The sequence below is a fragment of the Bombus fervidus genome, chromosome 7 (genome assembly GCF_041682495.2).
Source record: "Bombus fervidus isolate BK054 chromosome 7, iyBomFerv1, whole genome shotgun sequence".
Taxonomy (NCBI): domain Eukaryota; kingdom Metazoa; phylum Arthropoda; class Insecta; order Hymenoptera; family Apidae; genus Bombus; species Bombus fervidus.
The window spans coordinates 6,783,834-6,811,781 of record NC_091523.1 but is presented as its reverse complement, the minus strand read 5'-3'; the positions used below and the strand labels follow the sequence as shown (position 1 = coordinate 6,811,781).

Sequence of the window (27,948 nt, the reverse complement as noted above, 5' to 3'; positions counted from 1 at the left end):
TTTATCTGTTTCTTCAATCTCATTAGACGCTAACAGCGTTTCCTTTTGTAGCAAACTTAGTTCAACTTTAACGAACACATATTTTCGCAGCTAATGAGAATCGATTCCTAATCTATATATATGTATGTCGGAGATGAAAGAACATCGGGGCCTTTTTTGGAATTTTGGGAAGATCCCCAATACTTTCGCCCAGACTTTTTATTATAGCTGTACTTAAATAATAAAACTTAGAAGTAGTTGTTTATGATTTGATCCGATTATGTTTGCCCAAGATTTATGACAGTAGACTCGGGCTCGAAGTGACACGTCTGATCGCTAAACGTAGCCACGATCACGGGATGGACGTTTTTACCTAACAGAGGTATGGAGTAGTTGTATAGCTCTCCTTAAAAATATAGTTTTCCCGAGGGGTACAGAGAGGTACAGAGAAGAGTATATAAGTGCAGTTCCACTTGGACTGTTAGTCCAGGCAGTTAGTTAAGTTCTACTTGTACTCTGGACAAGTAAGTTGAGTTATACTTGAATTGTGGATAAGTAAGTTCAGTTCGATTTAGACTTTGGAAGAAAACGCATTTACTATTGCTGTTATTGAACCTAAGATTATTGTCATTAGCATCTCGAGTATCTGATCACCACGGTTACTTGTCAAATTCTGCAATAATCATATTTGTATCATTAAATATCATTGTATAACAACAATGGCTAATCCACATGAAGATTCGTTACACGCCCCTAACCCCAATGAGAACTCGACATATATATTTATATCAACTACCCACGAGATTAGCTCTGTTTATCTTCATTATCTTATTATATCGTTATTTCTTCCTTGTTCATCGTAAGAACAGCTTGATTTCGTCGAACGCCTTTGTTTGTCTCTCTGATGCTGTGGTAATAAATGGTAAAAGAAAATCGGTAAAAAACGCGTTGAATGACCTGTGGTTACGACTACTAAAAAAGTAAATACGAACACGTGTCGTCCGGGAAACAAGTTCATCGTGCAATTCCTTTTCACTTCGCTTTCATTTCCATTATTTCTTTTACTTCTCCGCATCGAAACGTTTCAGGCTATGATTTGCATGCTTCGTTATCGGAACGTTTGTTGCGAGAAGCAACTAGTGGAGTTCCAATAGCGCGAGAAGAGAGTCCAGTACGTGTTTGAATAAGCAGATCATAAATGAAAAATGTTTTTCTACGAAAAGAACCGTACTACTATTCCCACTGATTAAAATAAGAAACGTTTCACTAGTCCTTAAAGGAATTTCAGGATCATTTATGATATTATATAGTCGATTAATATATAATTTTCAATAGCAATGCAACGTATGACCTATTTTATTATTCATTTTTATAAAATGATAAATAATTTAAATAACCTTTCAAATAATATTTGAACAACTTTTCTATATCTATAATTTCATAATATAATTATTCTTGATAATAATAATAAAATAATTAAATTATTCCTATAAATAAAATTTAAAAAATAAATAAATTCTCATTTTAATTATTTTTATTAGAGGAATTCTTATCCTATTTTCATATTTTTAATTAATAAAATATAAAAAAAATCAATTAAATTTGTTTTTTTTCCTAGTCTGATTGATATGAAACAACCATAATGAAGACTATTCCTTTTTTTTTTTTTAATCGGTAGTTATAATTTGTAAACGAATTATGAAGCAAAAATTAAAATGCAGAAACTACATAAAAAAACATATATGTACATTTGCTGGTTGAATGATAAGGATCATTTATGTCATGATACAAACAAGATATTTCATTCGATATTTCGAATTACTCGTATATAAGTTATATATACGTGTATATAACAATATATATAGCTAGAATCTGGCTTATACAAGGTTTATTGCGTTGTTCTCTGCCGATTAAGAAAAAGCACCGGGTCCGATTAAAATGCAAATTCCAGTGAATCGAGGTTCCTTGGTGTAGCAAGGATCAAGTAATTTCTTATTAGTGGTAGCGCCAGGTTACGCGAAACATTAACCTGATTATGAAGTGAAATTCGTGGAATAAACCGCGCAATATAAAACCGTACATTCTGTCTTGATTATACGATTCACGCTTCTCAAATAATCATCTCGCGATTATGTTGCCCAATTATACATTCAACTATACATTCATGCATTATAATATTTTTACGATGTCACGTCCCGCGCTCCGCACGAACCGTAACGAGAACAAGAAACCACTCTATACACAAATCTAAATAAACATACCAATAACCGATTTGCAATTTGAAACCGTGTTTACAGTATTTGAAGTGAAAGGCAGTTAAAGCCGCTAAAAGCTATATCTTGCGAAAATTTATCTATGTTTTTATATTTATCTAATTATGTTTTCATAATGATATTGAGACAATTTAAATTGTAAACAAAGTCGTCAGTTGAACAAACGTTGGAGATCTTCCCAAACATTTTCAAAGGAAGGACCCCGACGCTTTTCCATCTCCGACAGATATAAATAAATGTAGCGACTCAGAGAAGTCAGTATAATAATTATCCTTCGTCTATCGAATAACAATATTACCGTTCAAAGAGTTATCATTTTGTCAACCGAAGAATTTTATATCTGTCAGTCAATTGTCAATATCAAAATCGAGCAAGATTTGAATAAATCATTAGATATTGTTAAACTACTTTCAACCAGCTTTAATCCTCTCCCGTGCTAGTATCCCTGCACATAGCAGGTTAGCCGAAAAGTGGAATCGGTTTTCGCCAGTAGCACCAAACTCTAGTCGACGCTACCCGTAACGTTTGAAATAAATAAAAATTTGAAATAGTCCTTGGACTATTTCTGGTGGCAGCAACTACCAATTTCGATCTCAACTTGACTTAGAACAAATAAATACGTAACAACGATATTAATTTATTGATATTATCGGTATACAACAATTCTATACGATGTTAATTATTACGAGATAGGCAAGGCGTCTCGATTAAATTGGAACATTTCATTTATCTTCAATACAAGACGACCTATGATGACCTATGGCATTATAGCCTTGAAACGACTATAGACACTGAAATATCGATGTTTCGATTACCTCTTCCAGACACATGTAAAATGCTCTTCAGCAACTTTATTTCTTTCTGTACGTCGTAAAATCTTCACAACATCGTAGGTATCGAAATAGACCTTTTTATCATAACTGTAACGTGTGTTGCAAATAAAATGTATATAATATTTAATAAGATGTAACGTAAATAAGAGTGGAAGAAATACTTGTCTATTTTGAAATATCGTATCTCGAGTTTGTCCGATCTTTTTGTCGTTCATTTATAAAATTATCAATGCAAAGATTAGTAAAAAAGTAAAGAAATTGTGTCACGCCACCAGGCTTAGTATAGGCCGTATTTCTAACCGTCGCTCACAGTCCTACAGTGTCGCAGACTTATCTGCCCGACGAAAAATATACAATGTATCGACGAGCGTATAGTTGTCACTAAGCAGCGAGTTCCAGAAACGTCGACTTCGGTCCGTTATTTTATTCTCACAAAGAAGGTGGCCTACGTGATCATAGGCGCGAACGGTGGCGTGATCCGAGCGTAGTGGGGGTCGTCTCCCCGAGAAGACGGAGAATTGATCTAAGGGCAATCAGTACGTTTTGAAAATTCTAACTGCACACATCGAGAGCTCTGACGAATAAAGTCGCCAAGTCTAACGAATATCGAGAAATATCAAAAGTCGAGTCGAATTTCTATAAAGCATTAACTGTATTTATCACTAAATAATTTGTGACGTTTTTATTATTATTTAATTTATTGTTAAAAATACAAGTTATATTAACCTGTTCACACAGTGTTAAATTCACTGAACCACCTCTGGTTATCCTAACCGAAACAGGGGAACGGCTAATTCGCGGCGTCGATTATACGAATCGTAGCGAGAATTTACGCCTCTCGCTGACGCGTTTTCCTCGCGACCGCGTCTCTCCGCGAACGGTCGTAGCAAATTGTATTTTTTTTATATAACCGAGCCAACTTTGAAAAATCTCTGATCATCTGTGTCAGCTTGTGAAACGAGAACGTAGAATTGCCACGTGCTATCAAGAAACTGTAAACGTATTACTACAGAAACAGAGTTATGATCAGAATCGTACAACGATAAAAAAAAAAAAGTTACGCCCGATAAAACCATGTCTGTGTACGAGCACGCGTACGTGATATGCTTCTGGCCGCGATTCTTTATTAATACCTGAAAACATGGCAGCTTCGACGATACAAATTCCACGAGATACGCCGGCCACCTACACGCGTCAATTTTTTAAACGCAACACCTTCCAATGGATGTATTGGGTTGGCAACTAAGTGATTGCAAGTTTTGTCAATACCATCTAATGACAAAATCCGCAATCATTTAGTTGCCAACCCAATACATTTACCAATACACCATTGGGCGAAATTCAAATTCAAATTTCGATATATATTTCGATTACGTATAGATATGGTGACTTAAAGAAGAAGAAAATTAAATTAACGTAACGATATTCCTTTTGTATTTCGTACAAATCACCATATCGAGAGTCTATTTCCATGAAGCGTGAAATACCGTTACTTCTGTTAGTTTCGTAGCATAGAAATCTAGAATCCGCTATTTGCTAGACTAAGCTCTGCAAGACTTTATATTTTTGAAAAATTTTCTCCTTGTTTTTACCAAAAGGCAATATCACGGGTGGAGCTATCGAGGAAATAATAAAAATTCCGGAATTTATCCGGGCCAGGCGAATCCCTGTGTGCCGCCTTTTCGCCATTCGTACTGTGTACGTTGCGTTTCGAAGGCACGATATCTATCGTTGTGGAGCGCTGTATCGATCCGCATTCCATATTCTGGATTCCCGGTTGGAACGGCCAGTTTCTGTATCTGCGCGCGTACAGGTAGACGCGATAAAGGAGATTACGAATTTCGTTAAATTATACAGCGAACAGGGTGAATTTTAAAGCCAGGGAAAAATAAAAGCAATGGCGATATACTATGTTTCCCCGCGCTTATCTTTCTGTATCCTTGCCGAACCCACTTTCGTGAGTTACATTCGCAACGATCGGTACTTGTAAGCAGACTTTGTCGAATCGAAAAGCGGAAAGTCATACGTAAGCTGCGCACGAGCGACGAGTCTTAATCGGTTTATCGTGCGAAATTTCCATGAATTAAGCGCAATATAGCGTAAGTTAATAGATTTTCACGAGAAGTTTGAGCGTCAAACTGATGGACGCAACGCGAGGAGTAAATTGTTGCTCTGTTTCTCACTGTCTCGAGAACATGGATTTTCTAGGTGTGTCATTAAATGCCCGTGAACAACTGTCGTTTGATCGATCGTTCGAACAGAAACTTCGTTTTGTCTCACGGCAGAGTATCATTTTTCGTTCAGATTCGATGAAAAAATAATCCTTATGCGATAAGAAGCAATTAAAAGGTATTAGTTATTTTTTGAAATTCGTGTATAACTGTTTATTTCTTATTATTAAATGAATTTTGTGTTATTATTATTATTATTATTATGAATTATAATGACTTGTTGGTTTGGATGTAGAATTATTGGCAGAATTTTAAGCTGCGAAAAGTTTAAGGTAGTAGAAGAAAATTTAATTTCAATCTTTGGTTAAATTTATCCATTTCAAATATATGAGAAAGTATGGTATTTTTAATATTTAACAACAAGTAGAATAATATATGGAGAATTTATGTATTTTGAGTTACATTATGTAAAGAAATTCTGTTGTAATATACCCTTCGTGATAAAATTTATCCAAAGTCGAAAAATAAATATCGATCATCGATAAAGGGAGAAGCGAAGATGAGGAATATATGTTTCTTGTTCATCGTTGGTATTTTAGAACATGGAATACAAAACATAGGCTAGATAATGGTAAATATAAGGTTCCATAAGATGGTAAGTCCATACTTTCTACCTCGCCTGTGCCTTCAATCCTCATTTTATAACCATTTTATTTTATAACCAATGAGTGATAAGAAGGATATCAACGTTATCACTAGAGAAATAACATAAAATACTGACAATCTGTTTTACCTACATCGAAACGACAAGTTCTCTCTAAAAGCTTATCGATTACTTAAAATCTTTACCGACCCTGCTTTGTCGGTATTTTCCTAAATAGTTTTATAGATCTGTACTTTATCCACAGAATAAAACGAGGAACGAAATAAACTGGAATGAAAATTCAATTTAAAAAATGAAACAAAAATTAAAATAGAATTAAAAGATACAAATTAAATTAAAATAATTAAACATTGATTGCTTATCAAGAATTCTATAGACATTGAAAAATTATAAATTATCGGAATATCTAGAATCAAAGTTGATATAATTCTACTAAAAATTTCATATTTATCGATACTGCACAAATAAACTCTAAATAAGTACTACAATTAAAGCATTCGCGATGCTTTTTTCAATTAAATTTCTGTATGTACATATTGATTAAATAAATATGTTCATGACACATACGTGGATTTCTCTCGAACAACGAAACTACATGTTAACAAGCTGACACGTGCACAACAGCCACGTGGCTGTTACTAACGAGTCTAAAAATTATTTTTTACGAGTGACCTCTGTACGCCCTGTCTTGGAAAAACGTTCTTTACGAGTTTTATAAATGAATTGACATACGCACGTTTATTTTATTACACGATCGTTTTCCTTTTTCATCATTACTTTATAGAAACATAATTTAATTACAGTTTAGTAAAATATTTTTTTATTTTTTAAGCATACTTTTCCATAATAAATCAAAATATTGATACTTTTATATCATATAATTTTATATTATATAACATCAACGATACCGAATTAAATCTTTGTTAATATTAAAAACGAAGACACTTTTATCAATTTATAACTAACAACAATAAATGGTTAAAAAATTATTTCACGAATAAATTGTACGAATACGAGAAACCATTCGGCATCGATCAAACACAGTAATTTTTAAAGAGTAATTGTTAGAGTTATCCTGGATACCTTTAATCTTAACGGAACGCGCACGGCATGGCATTGAAACAATTATACCTTCGCATCGTGCAAACAATCAATTTTCCTTAAATTAGTAGCTGACTGTTAATTAGCAGAGCATGTAGTTCAATTGATAGCAGTTACTAATAGGATTTCGAACAGTTATGGTACGCGCTATGCAACGAATCATTATTATCAAATCTGCATATGTAATAATTTCTCATCGAGTCGTGAATTATTCGACTGTATATATACATTTTTAAATAAAAGTAAGAAATAACACAATCGTAAAATTTAACGTATAAAGAATTGAAAAAATTGACAAATTAAACATTTTTCCATTTTTCTGTAAAAACCGGAAAAACCTAATTAGATGTTGTGGATACAAGTTAATTTTTCATGCATCCAGTATGTTAGTCGATCGATATGTTAGCGTTTGAGAATATGGCAAACTATAATGCACATGTAATGATGTGTATGTGTTCCGGACAAAGAATATACGGGTGTATTACTGCACTGAAAGTAACGGTTCATGCTATTAAGCTAATATAAACAGTTGGGTAATTACGCAATGGTTCAGAACGGCTCCAAGTATGTTGACGTTGGTCAAATAATACCGAGACCATTAATTAATGGTTAATTTTTTTGCACGTCGAGTGATCTAACTGCAAGTGAATTAAGAACAGTGTTATTAAAAATCTATTACTCATCGATCGGTCAATAAGTTGACGAAACTTTCAGTCATCTTTCGATATATATTTTAAATTACGTTATAAAATATAAAATTGAATATGGAAAAATGCCAATTTAATGCTATCATTTGGAGCTAATTGATTTTTATAATGTTTATTAAAGGTAGGAGAAGTTGGGAGGAGAAGAAAAAACTATTTTACAAAGTATTCTGTCTAATTAGTCATAAAATTTGTCTACCTAAAGTAGTAAGTAGAAACTGAAATTAAAATGAATTGTACCATTGTACGAAACGCCGCGTCTGACTAATCACAAGCTTATCTACTTAGAGTAGAATTGTATTAACGAAGCTTCGCGTCAGACTACTTAAGACTTAACGTAAGTAGTGGAAAATAAGATTAAGAAGAATTGTACTAATGAAGCTCTGTGTCTGGCTGGTCACGAGATTTATCAACTTGGAAGTTCACGTGGTATTTTAAAAGTTTCTTTTACAAAATTACGAGAATTATTTAAAAATATAACTGATAAATATTCTTGTAAATTTATCATACAATAATATAAAGAAGTAAAATTTCTTATTTCTTATTAAAAATAAAAATAAAAGAGAGATACTTTTCGATCCTTTTGTTAAGCTAAGTTTTGTCTTAAGGGCATGAAATTTTGCATTACTTGAAGTAATATTCCAAATTACGCGATATAGCATCTACATAGTTATAAAACTATCCCACGCAATTTTGTGCCATAGATATAAGTTAGGGGAAACTTACTTGTGCGTGGTATTTAACATGCTAGATCACATCAAACTTACATATAGAGTATAGCCAACTTGTAATACCTCGTGTATCGATGATATTCTCGACATGTGATCAGAATAAATCTTAATTAAGCGGAATAGACGATTATAAAAATTGGCTGCTTCAATTAACTAGTCACTAATAATTTCGCAGATATTGGAATTAAATATTCGAAACAAATTCATTATACTTTTTCATATCGATTAATAATTCGATATTTTTCACTGAACATTCTAAAAAAATATCAATCTTAAGAAAAAGGAAATTATAAAACTGTCCAAAATTGTAAATTTTACAAGAGCAAATCACTACAAAAATTTAATATTGTAACAACTATGATTCAAATCGGGCAACAATCTTTTTAATTTATCGCGTTAATCTACGAACGAATATCCCGCGATAAAAATATTTATAAAATCAAACATACGATTCATAAAATTTATGAAATAAAAGAGCTAGAACAAAATTTCTAGTTTCCTATATGACAAAGCAACTTCGTATTCGAGTCACGTATAGCGATTCATATAGAGAAGTATATCTTACATACCGTAGTCTGCACTGCATGATAATTCTTTTGCTGTTTTCGCCAACAATTGAGCACGTGTGACGCGGAGGCGTCGTGACAATGCTCGGAACAGCCTTCTTGTCGTGTTTCCGACTTCTTCGTGCCCGGTGGATCTGGCCAACGATCCAGACTGCTCCAGTATTTTCCCTTTCGTCTAACCGCGTAATATCGATACACCACTATCGTCATTGCGACGAACAGGGCCAAGCCAGTTCCAGCGGCTGCCCCGAAGATTGCCGAGGAAACCATATCTTCCCTCTTTTCTTATCGCACTTTTCGCTCGATTTTTCCTTCTTTTTGAACCGTTGCCGCCAGTTAGATTCTCTTCAGCCTGAGATCTGAAAAAGGTTGGTTCCATTAGAACGAAAAAGAAAGCTTCCAAGATCAGTTTGATTGGATCGTACTCGTTGTCACGTTATACTTTTCCTTCTGGAAATTCGTTGGCATTATTGCTACCGAAACATAGTACATTTTTAAGAGATTTTTCTGTGAGGTTACGTGACATGTGCAGCGTGTTCCTGCCTCTTGCAATCTTAAAGATGAAAGTTTATTTGTTCGAGAACGATTTGGGATCATTTGAATAGATACTAAGTTTCACATTTATACGGTTTGAATCGTACGATATGATATATCGTAACGAAATTTGGAATATACGCTGATATAGGTAACCATAGCATTAGCGAATAGAAAGTTATTTTATGTCTAAATACAAATTGGAAATCTAGAATAAAATTCTTTCACTTAAAGTCTGAACGAATACATAGGTATTTTGCCAAGAATTAATCTACGCATTCAGTTTTCATGGAAACGAGGGATCAATTAAAAAGATTATATTCTACGTTTTTAACTGATTTTGCACCACGCGTTTTTCGCATATCAATACACATTTTGTGTATTTAGCAAGAGTATCCGAAGCTTCGGATAATAAAAGGATAAAGAGGGTGGAACACGGTTTCCCACTTAAAATTATCATTAAGCCGCTTTGAATTAAATCACTGTAAAATATTCCCAGCTACTTTACTGCTCTCCACACGTATTCAGATATATATTTCTTTTTAAATTTTTTAACCTCGTGCATATTTATTCCATGTTGCTCCTGGAATCGTCCGAATGATCGGCGTTCATTTTACTAACTTGCTTCGGGGAAGAATGAACATAGAATGGAAATTACCGAAGCGTGCCCAGGCTCCAAAGGTCAAAGTTTATTGGTCAACATCAACTACGTGAGGAAAAAAAGGAAGAAGTAAGAACGATGAAAAAAAGTTTAATACGCCTGCCAACATATTATACATTTCGCCGTAATCGTTGCGTTACGATCGCGTTTACGAGGGTCTTCTATGCGCGGCCGACCATTTAACGCGAATGGAGGGAAACCCTGAACGATGCGCAGACAACGAATCTGTGAATTCCCGACCCTGTCGATTTCGACAGGAAACTTACGAAGTGTCGTTTCTTTGCCTGCTTTTATTTGCCACACAAACCGAATTTCCACGTCGAAGAGATAACGAGAAGGGAAAGAAGAGCAGAATTATGTCGTTGTTTTACGGTGATGTTAATAAGATCATAATCGAAGAGAATGATATAAATTGCGACAGAAGAAAAATTTCGAGATGTTTGATACATTTCGTGATAAAGTATCATTGTTTGTCTCAACACGCTGCTGATTGGTTTATGATAACAGACCTGCCTTTATGCGTTAATTGATGCGTTATATTAATGAAGGTAATTAAATTTAAATATCATCCATTTTTCTGGAGTTTTGATATTTTAATTATGGCTTAGTTAAATCCTCTAAAATAACTGTAAACGCGTAATAATGTTAATAAGAATTTCTTTAGGTTTAATATTGTTAGTCTATGTATACGAGTACATATATTCTTTCGATGCTCGCTTGAGTCGACGGTTCGATAAAGAATGAAGGAGACACCTTTAGGTGTCTTTCTTTGCTCTCCTGTGAAAACCTATGAAAACTGAAACCGAATGACGAACGTAGAAAATTCTTTGCGAGAGAAAAATTTTGTTGAATTTTATACAGACGTCTATAATGGTATGTGTATGTATATATGTATATAACATATACATTTGCATATACATATATATATGTATATATATGTAGATATATAACGTACAAATATACATATACAGACATATGTATATACCTGTATGTTTATGTTGTGCATTTAATCCTAATTGTAAATATCTGTACAAAATTCAAAACAATTTTCTTCATTAAAGAATATATATATTTAGATACATAACGTACAAATATACATATAGAGACATATGTATATATTTGTATGTTTGTGTTGTGCACTTAATCCTAATTGTAAATATCTGTACAAAATTCAAAACAATTTTCTTCATTAAAGAATATATATATAGTATATGTTTATATATAGATATAGATGTATTTAATATATATATATCTTCGACTAGCCGTTCATTTCACAACCATTGTATGAATTTAATTATCGTATAAATGGTTAAAAGTTATGGACTAACGTGGAAATTAGTGTGTCCTCGTTATCGCTCGAACTTCAGGAATCTGAGCTTCTATCTCGCGCCATCCATTTTCGTCGTTGAATAGTGACGCTCATCGTGCAATTTCCCAGTCGAGTAGAACCAACAGCTTCGTCCGGCACGCACATGCACAATCCGACAACGCAGGGCTTTTGGCAAGCTCGTTGAACTTTCAAGTTGACATCTTGCTCCTGCGTCACGGTGCGTATACCGTGGATTAATCTATTCAGTTGCTATGGCGATGGCTTATCTTACTATGACGCTTGAATCAACGTATGATAATAAAAAGGAAAATGGTGCATCTCGTGAATAAGAAGATCGTGGAATCTAGGAAGGTATAGAAGGAAAGAATAAAATAGACTGGAATAGAGGAAAAATTGAAAAGCTGATCGAAGAACGTAGAAGACACTCGAGTAGGAAATGTAAAATGTCTTATGTAGCTTTGAACGAAACAAAAAAAAAAAACAATTCGAACTTTAGAAGAACTTTCTAACGATAGAAACAAACAACTGAGCGTTATTTAAAAGTGGATAAGAATTAATTAAGTCAGTTGTGCGGGCTGTTGACGTGCACGAACCGATCGACTAACATGCATATGCAATAGCGTCGATCGTACGATCCATAGAGCCCTCTCATCGATTAATCCTTTGATTGGCCGCGTTTTCACGTTTACATCGAGGCGGTGATTACATAGTCGCTTCTTCGCTATCGCGAAGCATATTAAAATGCTAACATGATCAATGAATCGTACGCAACTATCCTACCTTTTCACTTGTCACGTAAAGCTGTTGATTGATTGATCAAAACACGTTTCGATTTTTCAAAATGTTGTTCTCCAAAAGTGAAATATTTTACGCGTTAAGATAACTTCAGTATTTGTGATACATGTGTACACACAATACATATGTCGCAAATTGTTAACAAATGAGAAGCTGATGAAATCGATAGGATGTGGGGTTACACAAATACGGGCTGACCTATTTTCAGTTGTTAATATACATATTTTGGAATGTGCTCGACTCTCTATTTTTAAGGCCAAGCAAGGGAAATTATTGCATAGGGGCTGCAAGGGAAGTTCAATGTCATTTATGATACGCCAAATTAAACTATATCTATGGATATGCGACTCTATCACTGTGTTATGGAAATAAGTGGAAATTGAGTTTGGAAGCTATCGAATAACTTTAATCTTTCCATGTCAAATTGTTCTCAGAAAATATAGATAGCAAAAAGCCACTGTCTTTTAAAAATATAGTAAAAATACAATAGAAATGAACATTAGAAAATCATTCGTCGGAATTAGACTAATTCTTGCTGATGAAAATGTTTGTCTGAACATAATCGTAAATCCTATCATTTAAAGGAGAAAATGTAGATAGTGAGAATAATCAGTTTGAACATAGATTCCTGCCATATGTATATGACCTTCGGTCATATAAATGCAGTTCCACCGTATAGTACCGACATAGCCATATAGCTTAATCTTTTCAAAGATAGAATTACACTAAGAACAATCAATTTTGCTAGAATATGTGAATTTTAATATATCTTTTCTGCGTTCTCCTCTTCTTTTGGTAGAGTATGTGAATTTTAATCCTCTGCGTTCTCATAAACGTGATTAATATTCACTGTGCAAGAGCGGTGATTAATCGAAGCTCGATATTCCTGACAGTTTTAAGACAGTTTTAACAAATTCATGAGTTTCGTTTGAATTTAGACACGCGTACTATGCAGACGATGTCTATCGGATTATAATCTTGTTAGAATTGCAAGAAACAAAGAAGAGCGTACACGCGATTGCGGAAGATGTTCTTTAGGGGAGAAATTGGAGAAACGTGATCGAAGGGATTGGTCGAAATTGAGCATCAACGAGATTCTCGACTTAATAAAAAAGAATGGTTGAGATTCTGGTCGAATTTTATGGCAAAATATCTGCAAGAACATTTATTACGATACATATTACAAACAAGAATTACAACGTGGAAAAAGAATGGAGATGAAGAAAGAATCAGAAGACGTAAATGTTCAAGGTAATCATCGAAGAAACATAATCTTTTTCTTGTAAGATTTATAAAATATCCAACTGTTTTTTTTTCGTGTTAATTTCTTTCTGTCTTTCATTCCTTTTTAAATGTCGGAATGAGCTCTTTATTGAAATAATCCTTAATAGGATTGTCTTTTAAAAAGTCGATCAACTGCATTTTATATTAATTTTATAATAGATTGTATAATTTGTATTTTATAATAATTAAAGAATGTATTTAAATAATCATATAAGCATTTATTGGATTAGGTTTTAAATGATTGAGTGGCATAATTAATTGCCCATATAAAATCTATCTGAAATGTTAAATTTTATTTGAATTTCACTTGAAACTTAATAAGTATACTTTAAAAAGCAAAATAAGAATTTTCCATCAGTCGTTTCTTTGTTTGACGTCAACGTAATATTCAAACAACACAAGGTGATAATTAAAAATGCAATAAGACAACGGTGAAAATAAATGCACCAGGTGGAGATGAAAAGTGAGAAGGTTATTATTCAAGGATAATATGGCGATATTCTTAACTTCTTTTGTGTTTGGCTATTTACAAATAGGCGAACGTTTCATTTTCCTGTCGGAAAAGAATTTTATTTTCCAAATGCATCACCCATATCCATTAGACTTTTTTCTTTTATGAATATATACGAACGTGGGTGAAACTCTGATGTACAAAAAAAAAAAATAACTCCACGTGTCTGTATATTGCAAGCCTTTCATTTAAAAGCATCTATATATTTATTAAATTCTCTTTGAAAAAGTCGCATGTGAATAAACCACGAAAAAATATTTCACAAAATAAACGCACGATTATTATCCTTAAACTGAATCATTAATAGAATATTAGAAAATTAGAAATTTTTGACGATGTACATTTGATATTGATTTACGTACAAATTAAAAACCCGGCGAATTTGGTATAAAATTTTATAGTAATCTATGTGTAGCACATACGTAAAATTTGATGATATAGCAATAAGCTTTGTATGATAATTATTTGTTGGCAATGAGAGCGTTGAGTAAAGTTCATTTTTGTTTTATTTAATTCATTAATACGAGCAATTAATCTATTCCTATTTTTTGTTTATTCTATTTATTATTGTGTAATTCTATGTGAGCGCAAACAAAAGAACTAAATATCACAATTATTCTCTAAAATGTAATTCCGTGAATAAAATCACCTATACGTGTTCAGCAGTGTGCAATAACGTGTGATTTCGACCATCAGGGAAAAACAAATGAGATTTGTTCATCATCACAAAAAACGTTCATACTTGTTGAAAATTGAACCGTCACGGAAATAACGATTTGCACGGTCGATTGCACCGCAATCGAGTTTATACAGGTCAACGTGAAAGTAACAACAAACGCGATACACAAATCTAGAAGGAAAAGTTGCTGCAACTACGAATTAACGGCTTACAAGTTAAACGAGAAAAAGACTAAAGGCGCTAATTGAGAAATGTTTGAAACATTAATTTATCAGTGGCCAACGATGTCAGGTGATGAATCGTTTCTGTCACCGACGTTTTTAACGTCTTCTCCGAGGCTTCGACGTCAATGTCAATTTTATCGCGAGGGTAATCAAAGCCAATTTAGCATGGTATTTACGCAGTTCGATCATAAAGCTGCTTTTATAGCGAGGGATAACCAAACTTGCGTTTCGCGAACGAGAGTAGCTAATTCAAAGTTTCAGATTTCCTAACATATATAAATAAACGTGTTCTTCCTACATGAAATGGATGAAGCCAATAAATCGATCGCGTCCGATACGAATAAATTGAAAATTAAAAGTGTCGGAAACGCGAAACGCACCAGTTAGAATAAAATGTGTTCGTGGAAAATACGCGACAAGTTGAAATTCACATCGTTACAAAGTTATGGAAACAATCACAAAATTGTTTCGGTGAAAAGCTTCCGAAACCATATTTTGGATCGTGGAAATATGCACAGGGAAAGACTGTCGATACAAGTTAAAACTTCTGCCGATTTTTTCGATTCGTCCAATTAAATTATCGTGCGTTTGCTGTTTTAAAGCTATTTTTAATTACAATGGTTTAACGATTGTTCGTAAAAATTCGACGTATATAATAACTGAAGAAAAATAAATTATACAAATGAAGATTCCATTACTTTCTGCGCTAATGATATTGAATTAACTATTGTACTACCAACACGAACCAATTGCCGTTTTGTCGTAAATTGAAATTCATCGTATCGTTACCACAAACCGCAGTCACAATTTAGAGTGGATGTTTACTTTGCGGTGGACAATAATCGTGATATTCAGTTCTGTTCACGGCTGTTCGTGTAATATTATGTTTTTTTATAGCTGAAGTAGATACACATAGACTAATTTCTAATTCTATAATAGAGTCAATGACCCTAAGGAAATGGACATTTCTATTGCTTAAAAATTAAAATAATGCAATATTTTAAACATCGCTTCATTTATATCAAGGGGTAAAGAAATTTCTCATTTCTTTCTTAATCATGGAAACTATTATCCTAAAATTTGGCTTTGTGTTAACTATGCTATGGTAATCGGTATTATGGGATTAATTAGGGGAACTTGCTATTTTAGGATCTCTCTATAATTACCGATTAGAAGTATTTTAACAAGCCAAGTGCTAGGGAAATGCTATGATTTTCACGTGACGCAAGTGAGTTTCCGAACGAGAGTAAACGAGCCAACAGAGTAAAATTAATGGAAGTTGAGAACAGAGGGACAGCCGTCTTTGATTATTTTGCCTAATCTCGATTCCATCTGACGTTCTACTCCATTCGGATATTTAATCGTCCGCGAAAGAAATGATTATTCCCTCGAGATTTCCGTCCTCGCCTCGTCGAGGTGGTATCTGCAAGCGCGTAAAGTAAGATGTATTGATCCTTCGTTAATTACTGTGGCCGTTCACGCCCGGTCCTTCGATCTCGGATAATCCATTCCGAAGGCTGGATCCCCTCTGTCTTCCCCCGATTCTATTCCCCCGATTAAACATCTCGAAAAATTAAAAAATTACACCAAGGAAGAAACTTAGTGGATGATAATTAACATCGGCGCTGCTTTATGGTGTGCACGAATTAACTCAAATTTTGTCTGCACGATGGAAATTTGATATATAACTAATTTTATCAATATTTTTAAACTGTCTCATTCAATTCTCAAATTAAGTGGAAAAATAGTACCGATGTGGAATTGATTGAGAGGGGGGGCGGAATGTGGACTCGCGGAGATTATATTAGATCTAAAGTAATTAAACAACTTGAACGGAAGAAATTATTTTAAGAAGTAATAACGTTAAGAGATGAAGTGAATTGACGAGAAATTTATTATTCTGAGAAATGTAAAGACGCGGTTGTATGGAACGTAAATGTTTATATTGTACATGTATTTATTTTGTGGAAGTATCGTTATAGAATTGCATGTACAGCGACTTGTGCATGAAAGAAAATTTGAGCAAGGAATATCTCTGAATCAAAGCACGTACCTAACGTACGAAACATTGCCCAGATCATGAGTTTATAGCATCTACTCTGACAGGAGCAGTATAATATAACGAATCGCGACACGGATCTTCTACAAACATACATGACTTTAATTCAGTGGTATCTGCGATTCTAATGACAATCTTCAAAGAACCTTAAATGAATCCTGAAATGAATACTTTTGTTGCATTAATAAAATTACTATTAATTTACTACATATGTATAAAGTATTGTATTATTAGAACAGCTATAAGAAAATATACTATTTTTCAGAAAAAAGAAAAGATTTAAAAACGACGAGAATTAGAATGGATATTTTTATGTACCGATACAGTAACGCTTATATAATTTATATAATTTCTCAATATAACGTACACATACTTGATGTTTGTATCCTACTCTATATTCTTATGAAATGATCGACAGGAAAGATAATTTAACTCCTTGCACTCGAGGAATTTTTTGGTTGGGCGTAGCAGCTACTCTGGATGATTTAGCGTATACGTGACGCGTATCTTACAGCTAGCGTAAAATGATTTTATATACAAACTAACTTACAGAAAAAGAAATTGTAAATATAGATAAATTATTAGAATATTTTTTTTTTAATCTTTGAAAATATGATTTTATAATATTAATTTCTGTATTTTTTTTTTTTTTTTTGTATGATAATTTATAAAGTATTCACCAAGATGCATTCTTGAATATAATTGACCTCATTTTTCAACAGTTCAAAATCAAGTTCATCTTCATTTGAGCTAATTTCACTTTCGAAAACTATTTTTTTATGGTTTCTAAACTATAATACTTTTGCCATGATCGTCGAATCCGAACTAACGTTGGAGACGTTATTAGAACCATAGTTTCGGAGGGATATGGAATTAAATATTTTATCTCCATTTTAAATACACTTCCTAACAAAGAACACAAAGAGCTAAGGAACCAATTTACAAATTAATGTTGCACTTACATCAATTGGAGATATCGAAATCTAACATGAACAGGGACTGTTGCTTCTCGCTCGTCATTGGAGTTGAAACACGGAACGCCGTGGTGGCTGAATAACTACAGTTACAAAAATATTCAAAATATTAACATTCCGCCGGAGAATTTAATTTCGATATCGAAGTCGCTATATATCGTTTAATTTTGCACTGGGAAACCACTTATTAAGAGGGATCGACTCATTACTTATTCGCAACGTGACTGAAAATCAAGATGGAGGATGAGAAAGATACTCTCGAGCACGGGATTCTCTGTCAGAAGATACTAAGATTAGAGGATTTCTCGACAGTTGTCCGAGCATTAGCGTTATTTAAAGAAACTCACGAACCGATGAAACTCAAAGACGGGAAATCTCATCGGAAGACGACTAACGTTCAACTATGATCAATTTTCTATACAACTAAAATGTTACACAGAAATTATTATAGATACAAAAATAGAGTTTGTTATTCGTTTGTATATTTAGAAGTATATTCGACTTTATTTTGTTATTTTATTTCAATTTTTTTTGTATTCTAGTGATCAGCTTTCGCTTACTTTGACAAGAAGTATCGACAAAAAGTTTCTCGAGAGATTTAAATAGAGATTTCATTGATCTCGTTATTTCCTTTGCCTTTACCTTTCCTTTCCACCACTTGAAAGTAAAATTATTTATAACTCGAAAATATATAGCTTCTCCACCGTCTTCCGTATATTATATCTTCAAAAGTTAAAGTTACGTTATTCTAATATATGTCATATAAGGAACGTGCTTTTTAAACAAATAAGGCAAAATCGAATTCTTCCTACTTGAGACTTTTAAAATTCCCCAGACGAATTTTGAGCTTTAAATTCAAATTTCTTCGTTCCAAAATGCCAAGTCTCTAAGTTAGTGAACTTTAAGGTTTTTGCTAATTAAATGGAAGAAAAAACCAGACTGAAATTTGCCGCATTTCCTATTCAAAGTTACAGCACAGTAAATAAACAGTAGTAGTTGATGCATCGAAAAATCAGTATGCATTAAAAACAGACTATTACAGTATGCAAAGGCATTTAAAAAAGGATGTATCAATATCATTTGCTCTACTTTATATTCTGTTAAAAAATGGAAAACATTTCTTGATATTCTTACATACGATGTTCCTTGCAGTTTTATGATAAAACATCCTTTAATCTTTTTTTCCTCTTTCTTTTCTTGTTTCAAAGAACAGACTATTTAAGATGAGAAACAGAGGCACAATTTGTTCGTTTCAATGGCAAAATTCGTTGGAATGTAGGGGTGGCTGGGTTCTGAAGAATTCTAGAAAGAACAATATCATTTCCATCGGTAATTCGGCGATCAATAGCGGGTCTGATCGTCTCGATAGCGTGTCTTGAAAGCGAATGATGAGAAAAATCAGAGCTATAGGTACGAGGGTAGAAAGTTTACGATTTATCAAAAGTTACGGATTTCGAAAGATATGAAACTCGTGTGTACACTATGAAGTAAATCAAATTTCTTTCTGGATATTCCAGCCACACTTTATCTCGTAACTCAATCTTGAAACGAAGAAATTCTGCTGACGTGTGTGTAGAACTTTCTGATGCAAAGTGAGATTAATTATTATGTAATAATTAAATTTAAAATTAATTTTAAATCTAATTTTCATATCCCACTTTCGTCCCTTTTTCGATAGATAACAAAACTTTAGCATAAAATTGAAACAATAAATCGTGTATTATATATTAACAAAGATCGTTTCATATTTTTCTTCAAAGTTAAGAAATCCTTTAATGACAAAAGAAGACGAAACGATCTTCCAAGCAACGACTAACATTACAGTTTTCTCCATATATTTTCTCCAATGAAATATAAACGAAATTAATAATTTCGACTGCGTTATAGTTTAAATTATCAATTTTAAATGTGCTAAATATTTCTTCATTCGTCGTCAACATAATTTCTTACGTTATACAAACTTTCTACGCTGAATATTTTTTTTAATCCTGCTTTAATCTTGCGCCGTGATGAATCCGTAAAGTCGAAAAGTTTCTTACTACGACGAAAAGAGAACGACTCTTTTACAAGTAAGACCATCCATTCCGAAATCTATCCCTCGTGGAATACCTATACACGTATACCAAACTAGGGACGAAACTTTCCAACGGCCAAAGAAACAAGTAAATTCCCGATATTTCGCCGGTATCGAAGATATCGGATTCGACGAAATTAGAATAACTAGAAACGATACGTATCTCTAAATTTTCAATAGACTGAGATTTGTAGAGAAAAAGAATCTATCGAAGCACATAAAGTAGTAGATTTTTGGGCGACTGAAATCGCCCAAAAGAAAACTCCTTCGACTTTCAAACCCTTTTCATACGTTGTACAATGAAGAATCCGAAGGAAATGGAACGTTTTAAGGATACCTTAAAAACGCAACTCCTGCGTGAACAGGAGGATCTATTGGCAAATGTTGCACGATTGTAGCGTCAACGAGTACGAAGGATAGCGTCAAAATCAAATTGGAATCTTTTTATTATCGTTTTAACTATTGGTATTACTATAAGGAATTGGTAAGATTGGTATTATTATAAGGAATCTTCGTTCCTTAATTAAAATTTGTTTCGTTTTGAGATTATAATAAACGTATGATAGAATAATAAAAACGGAATTCTTCTTCAAGATTCGTCTATCCGCTTAAAGCTTCGTAAATGGAATTCGAAGATTTCATCGGTGATATTCAAACTTTAACCTTTTTCACCCTATTAAGGATTTCTAGGAAATTGTTTAAAAATCGATAAAATGTTCTCTGATGCTTTCACGGCGCATTACGTTAGCAAACATTAATTTCTTGTTGAGCGCATTAACTTCTTCGTGACTATAATTTATACAACATAAAAATGACATAAGGAAATTTTCAAATTAGAATTAAAAAGGGTGGAATACTGATATTCCGCATATCGTGGTGTACGCTTCATACAGAATGTCTTCGAAATACCACGGCTCATTCGCGAGATACCAGATCATTCTCTTCCTCAGATTAATGGTGCTTCAGAGCGGGGAGTTTATCTCCATCATAAGTGTTGAGCAGATAGCTACACTGAGTATGTACCTATCCACTTAACCGTTTCTCTTGAAACTTCATGAAGGATAAACCTGGGCCAACACGCCTGCTGCCCAAGTGTATTAATCGATTTAGCAATATATCAATCACCTCAGCTGTCTCTCGTTGCCGAAATTCCAGGCTATCTGTCCCATCAAAACCGCGACAAACAATGATAAGCGACGACAAACTACGAGATTAATTTGATTTTTGATCTAATCATGATGTGCAATTAATCTCGTCACGTGCATCCTCGAACTTGCGTACTTTAATTTTATTTGTAGCAGAGACTATAATTTAATTATCCTTATCAATTTTTACCTTTTTTCAAATTTTCTTTTTATTATTCGAAGATTCTTTGTCAGATATGTTTCACTCGTTCAATATATGCAGAGAAATGCAAAAATCCTTTTCAACCCTTGAAACAGAACCAGAATTCTTAAACTGAATTGACTCGATGAATAATTACACTGTTCACCAGGAACACCAGGAACGAATTTGCGAAACGTTTTTTCCCTAGAACCGACAGTTTTCGAAAAAATCAATTCTGAAAAAGAAATTGGAAGTTTTCAACTTTGCGGATGTTTTGTGCTTTTACAGTAACAGGTATCGAATTGCTGTTGAAATGACAATATCCTGCCCCGAATAAAATGGTATGTATAATATGTATGTAAAATGATATGTAACGATATGTTGTTGCATTCTAAACATTTAAATATGTTTGAACAACGATGGAAGTGAAAAGGACACCTAAGACGCACTGTTTGTTGCTTACACTTTTCACTTTATTTCAAAAACAAAAGATGTAGTGGAACATCTAACCCCAGTATACGATATAGCAGATATTTCTTTTAAGGAAAGCATCAAGAAAATCTAGAAAATCATCTTTGTTTTCCAATATAATTCGCGTGTTTAGCGATTCCGTTATACCGAATTTTTATATTTTGATAAAATAAATCGTCTGACGAAATACTACGCGATAACGCGGCAAATAACTTTTGTTTGTTGTTCTAGCCAGAGTTGATCGATTTTGTAATTAATTAATCAAGCCGAGCAATCAGTCAAATCGGTATTTCTGTGTTATCGTTTAACAAGGACTTTTCAGGATGAACATGCGTCACCTCGTTACACGAAAAAGAGGCAAAAGAATGGAGGACACGTTTCAATTCCGAATAACCGAGTTTGATTCCCAGAAAACGAACCGTGGCGAGGATTTGAAAGCTGACGACTGTAATCGAATAAGAAGGAACATGAACTTCGAAAATTAGAAATTTGTGAGTAACACACGACGTTAATTGATCTGCAGATGAAATTACAGATTTCAGCTGACATTTGACATACACTTTTTATAGATTTCAACTTTGTCTATCTTCTAACTTCTTTTATATCTTTATTATTTTCAAAGATATCAATTTCCTTGTTCTATTATTTTTTAACTTTTCCACATTTTCATTATCCTCTCTCCTTGCTTATTATCCTTTCTCTTCTTCATTTTTATGTTCCTATTTTTCATACTCGTTTTGTCATCAACTCTCTTTCTCTCCTTTATCTTCTTTTCTTATCCTTTAGAACTCCTTTTCCTTCCTCTTCTTTATCGTCCTTTTTCTTAGAAACCATTCTCTAAGCAAATGACGTAATGAAAGCGAATACGAGACAGTGATGTCTCAAGACTCAGATGTCTAACTTTGTCCTAATTAGAGTCTTCGCTTTTATTGTATGTGCAGCTATTGTATCAAACGTATTACAATATTTTACTCGTAACGAGCGACGCGTTATCAGTGAGGTGTTCGCGAGATATAATTAATGCAATTACGGTATTCGGCAGATAAACTTACGAAACGAACTATCAGCTGTATACAAACACAAAGACAGGTAATCAAGCATCGATGTGTCTCGGGTACGTTTCAGTTGAATACACCGAAAGTTCGTTCACTGTTATCACTCTGTAATTAACGCGTTGTGTAATCAGTTTCTCGATAGAGAACAAACTGGAAGCGCGCCGAATACGAACAACCCCAAAAAACAGATACATAGAAAGTGATCAAACACGATGTTCACTATAATGCGAATAAAAATTCTTCTATTTTACATTCATTGGCATCTAATTCTGTTTCAAGTATGAAATGTTAAATAACTTAAAAGTGCTCGACACAGGTATACTAAATTTCACTGAAATTGAAATATTTTTATAATTAAAGCGCCGAATAGGAACAACTCCAAAAAACAGATACATAGAAAGTGATCAAACAGGCTGTTCACTATGATGCGAGTAAAAATTCTTCTATTTTACATTCATTGGCTTCTAATTCTGTTTCAAGTATGAAATGTTAAATAAATTAAAAGTGCTCGACACAGGTATACTAAATTTCACTGAAATTGAAATATTTTTATAATTAAAGCGCCGAATAGGAACAACTCCAAAAAACAGATACATAGAAAGTGATCAAACAGGCTGTTCACTATGATGCGAGTAAAAATTCTTCTATTTTACATTCATTGGCTTCTAATTCTGTTTCAAGTATGAAATGTTAAATAAATTAAAAGTGCTCGACAAAGGTATACTAAATTTCACTGAAATTGAAATATTTTTATAATTAAATCCATATACAGTTCAACTATCAGAAAAGAGAATTTTCTAGCTATTTAGCTTTAATAAGTTTAGAAAGACGAAATAACAAGACGTTTCTCTCATGGAATATGATGGGAAATGGTCGCAGGAAAAAATACGAGCGTAAGAATATGAAATATATGGTGTATAACAGATATTACGTAAAAGTCAAGGGACGAAATCGACATTTTTTTCATTTTATTGAAAGCATGTTTCGTTGAAAGAGAAACTTCAAGAACCTTTCTTTCCACAAATTATGTGTATTCTCATCGGATCTAACTTTGAATCAGTTGTTAGTATACGGAATTTCCACTTGCTCTCAAACTACTAACACGAATTTTAATTGCACGGGTAATTACACTACTTTGAAAATTAACTATTTCGTTGGAAACACAGATTTATACATCGATAAATGTTTAAATATCGAATTATGTTGTTGGTAGCGTTAATAAAATCTGTACGCTGGTTTCCTCGAAACCAATTAAATCTGTAAATACCTCGATCGATAGTCTGCTATCGATTCGCAAGTTATAATACAAACATCTACTATTGGGAGTAAGTATACCGAATATGCAAGACGTTAATTAGAATGTATTGATTATTTATCGTACACACTTCAAAGAGAATGTTGGAAATTCTTAAAACAAATTCAATGACTTATCCCAAAAATTTATTTGAAATAGTTAAGAATGAAACAATTTCTCTACCTCTTTTCTCAATTAAAATTAAGAAATTAATCCTTAAGGCCATGTTCTCCCTACTTGAATCAAAATCCCGCAACACTTAGTGAATTTAATTAATAACATGCCATAAGTTATCTTTAAAAAAAAATATTAGAAATTTCTGAACCGATTTGAATGACTTGTAATAAAAATCGTTCATAATAGTTGAAGACAAAATCGTTTTTCAGATTTTTCTTTGATATTGAAAATCCTCAAAGCTATGCCTTTCCTAATTCAATCAAAACCCAATAAACTTCGTTAATTTAATTAATAGATTGCTATTAATTATATTTAATAAATTATGCCTGCTAACAGCTATAATGGATTTTACAGATAGCATAGATGGACATTAAGCCGCAAAATCGTTCGGCGGCTTGAGAACACACAGAAATCAATACAAACAATTGCTATAACAGGATACATCGGACACCATTTTAGCTTATTTCTGTCATCTAATTCATCGAATAAACCTACAAGTGGTTCCGTGGAATAAGATATCGATCAGAGGCGCATCAGTCTATCAGTAGCTGATTAAACCAATCAACCAGTTAACTTAATTCGGTAACTTCTTGGCATCTGGGAATTTGCAGTCTAAATCCATCACTCTAATCGATATTCGTCACATCGATACCTGTTAATGTGATTTAAATTTACTATAACCCTTTTCATTAATCCATAAGCTACCGTCGTTAACAGTTTAATTACAAGAACCAGGTGAATGAACTTGGATCCAATTTGAAATCACCCACGGCATACGTGAAATTTCTCCTTTTCCTTTGTCTCTCAAGCATAACTTCGACAGTAACAAGGAGCAAAAACGAGACGACGATTCGACCAAATTCGATATTCAACCGAACTGCCAACTCATTTCACGCTCGTATAACGAACTAATTAATTGTAAATTTAGGATCCCGTTATCAAAAAATATATATAAATATCTATATATTATATGGCTGGCTGAGAATCATAATGATTTAAATCGTTCCATTTTTACGTTTATCTTTTATAAAATAGTATTCTGTACTTATGGTTATAAACAATTCCTTATATTTTATCACATCATGAAAAGATACTACGGTTGAGAACAAAGTTAGAAATCAATTACGAAATTAAAGTGACTATTCTCTTAAAGAATCGAAATACGCGATTAAATAAAAAAATTTTCTCAAAATTTTAATTTACGCCGCAATGATTTCCAGCTTGTCGTATATGTAGAAGAAATACAATGAATTTTTGCTAATAAGAAAGTTTCTTTTGCCTGATATATTTTCACCGATTTGAAAGAAAGGAGTATCACAACAATAGTGGATGGATAACGTGTGGGCGACAGCTTCTACGACTGTGATCATTGAATACCAATGAGGGAGGCCGCGTAAATAGTCCTGCTCCTGTAAACAGCCTCCTCGACTCGATCGAAGTTACGAAAAATTAATGGATGGTCTAGGCAAGGACGAGGATGGAATCGACAATTTCTATTTGCATTGTTTACGACAAGCATGATAGATTAACTTCTGTAAGGAACAGCTTTTGAGTTAACACGTGGCTTAGAGTTTGCTCTGCAAATGACGTTAAAATATAACACATAATTAGAGAGACTATAGAAAGATCAGATCTAATTATACACGAAAACCAACCGTAGGATTTCTAATAAGCTAATAAATTCGAATAGGAATCTAAGAGACAGAGATTTTGGGATAATACCGAAGAATATTAAGAATAACGTTTTTGTGTGATTTTTGTATCTTTGATTTGCATATCGATCGTAGAGAATTTGGACGTGACTGGGACACATCGATTAACCGTCAGATTTGTTTCGACTGTATTTTGCACTCTCAATATAAATCGAGATATCGTAAACTTATGAAAGCGCTGTACGTAATCGGTTTAGAATGTACGAACTACATATCTTCTCCTCGAATTAAAATGTTCTGCAGCGTTTTTATGAAATCTTTTTCCGGGTCACGTAAAAAATCTAACAAGTGTAAAACATCTAACAAAATCCATTGCTGTGCATTTACGTTTTTAACAGCTGTATTTTAATATTTGCATTAAACAATTGTTTGTATACTCAATTGTTTACTTCTACGAGGTGGAATCTTTTTAATATAGATATACACGGAAATGTATGTTAAAAATGCGGAAAAGTATAAAATTCTACGATTCTTTTGACATAAACGTGACGCTTGCACGTATTTTTTATCAGACTTCCGATTTTATATTTTTCCGTTTTAAAATTGGAACAACAAATTTTGCCCAGATATTAATTGAACGAGACAATGGAAGATTTAGTCAGGGTATTACAAAATTATAAAAGCTTTTACAACATTCTGTTTTCGGATAGTTCATCCACTCTGGCCCGAAAATAGCAACGGTCCTCTAATCGAGTTTATCGGTTTTTCTTTTGTGTCGCTTAATCGACTTGATTGTAAAAAGAAACTGCGATAACGAGTTATTAAAATACATTTGTTTGTACAGTGAAATAAGAAAGACGTTCCCGTATGATAGTTTATGCCTTTATATCAATCGATAAAATTCGTCAATTAAAAAAGAACGGAAACTTGCGACTTAATCATGAGCGTTGATGTATGTTTAATCCCAATATTCCAACGAGTAAATAAGATCTTTGATATGAAGAGTAATTAATGAGTGGATTTATAAACTAAGATATATAACGAATTTTTGAAAATGATAAAACGACCGGATTAAATATTAAGAAAAAAATACTTTTAATCCCAAAACTTCCTAATTTTAATATTTCTTAGACTTCTCTTCATGCCTTTGTTTTAATATGAAACGAAGGCTGTAATGAAACTCATAAATAGTTCCATCAATTAGCATTAAGGATATCATATTTTAAATAAATAGATATAGCAGAAGTAACTACTTATTGTAATTGTGGATACACATGTTGGAAATATAATTATTTAACAAAATGTCTTCTAAATGATTAATTCGTTCAAGGCGGCATTTGTGGCGATTTCGTCAATGTAAATAACAAAAGCCACAGGGAGGTTCTTGCATAAAGTTGCAAGTTATGCGAGCAACTGCACAGTGGGATTAAGTACTATTTCAGAAGGATTACCACAAGAACTGAGAACGAATAGAATACATCGTATACTTTACCCTTGGGAAAGTTTCAAGAAATTGAAGTGCCTTCCCAACTACGTATCTCTCGCCGGCAAAAGAACAAAGTGTGCAGAGCGGATGGAACTTCCTGAACAAGAATTATGTACTTCGGAAATGAGAGGACAGTTTCGAGCATCATTATTCTTTTAACTTCGAATCAAAACTATTCCTTCAACACGGTACAACAAATTTCCCTAAAAAGAGGGAAACTCTATTAGTTGTTCGGTAAGCCATTTTATTTTATATTATTCTAAATATAATTATCCGCTGTATCGAAATATCAATGCAAAATATAACGCGCATTGTAGTTCGAAGCACGATCTTCCTTTTC

The 27,948-nt window shown here is 33.2% G+C and overlaps 1 protein-coding gene across 4 annotated transcripts in view; it reads right to left on the bottom strand.

Annotated features, from left to right (window-relative positions):
• Sytbeta (Synaptotagmin beta) overlaps window positions 1–27,948 on the bottom strand; it is a 97,960-nt gene that overhangs the window by 61,862 nt on the left and 8,150 nt on the right. For all 4 annotated transcript variants that reach the window (XM_072006935.1, XM_072006934.1, XM_072006937.1 and 1 more), the window contains one exon: window positions 9,026–9,381. In XM_072006935.1, coding sequence (XP_071863036.1) covers window positions 9,026–9,292 — 267 coding nt within the window. In that variant the 5' untranslated portion in view covers window positions 9,293–9,381. The remainder of the gene's footprint in view (window positions 1–9,025; window positions 9,382–27,948) is intronic.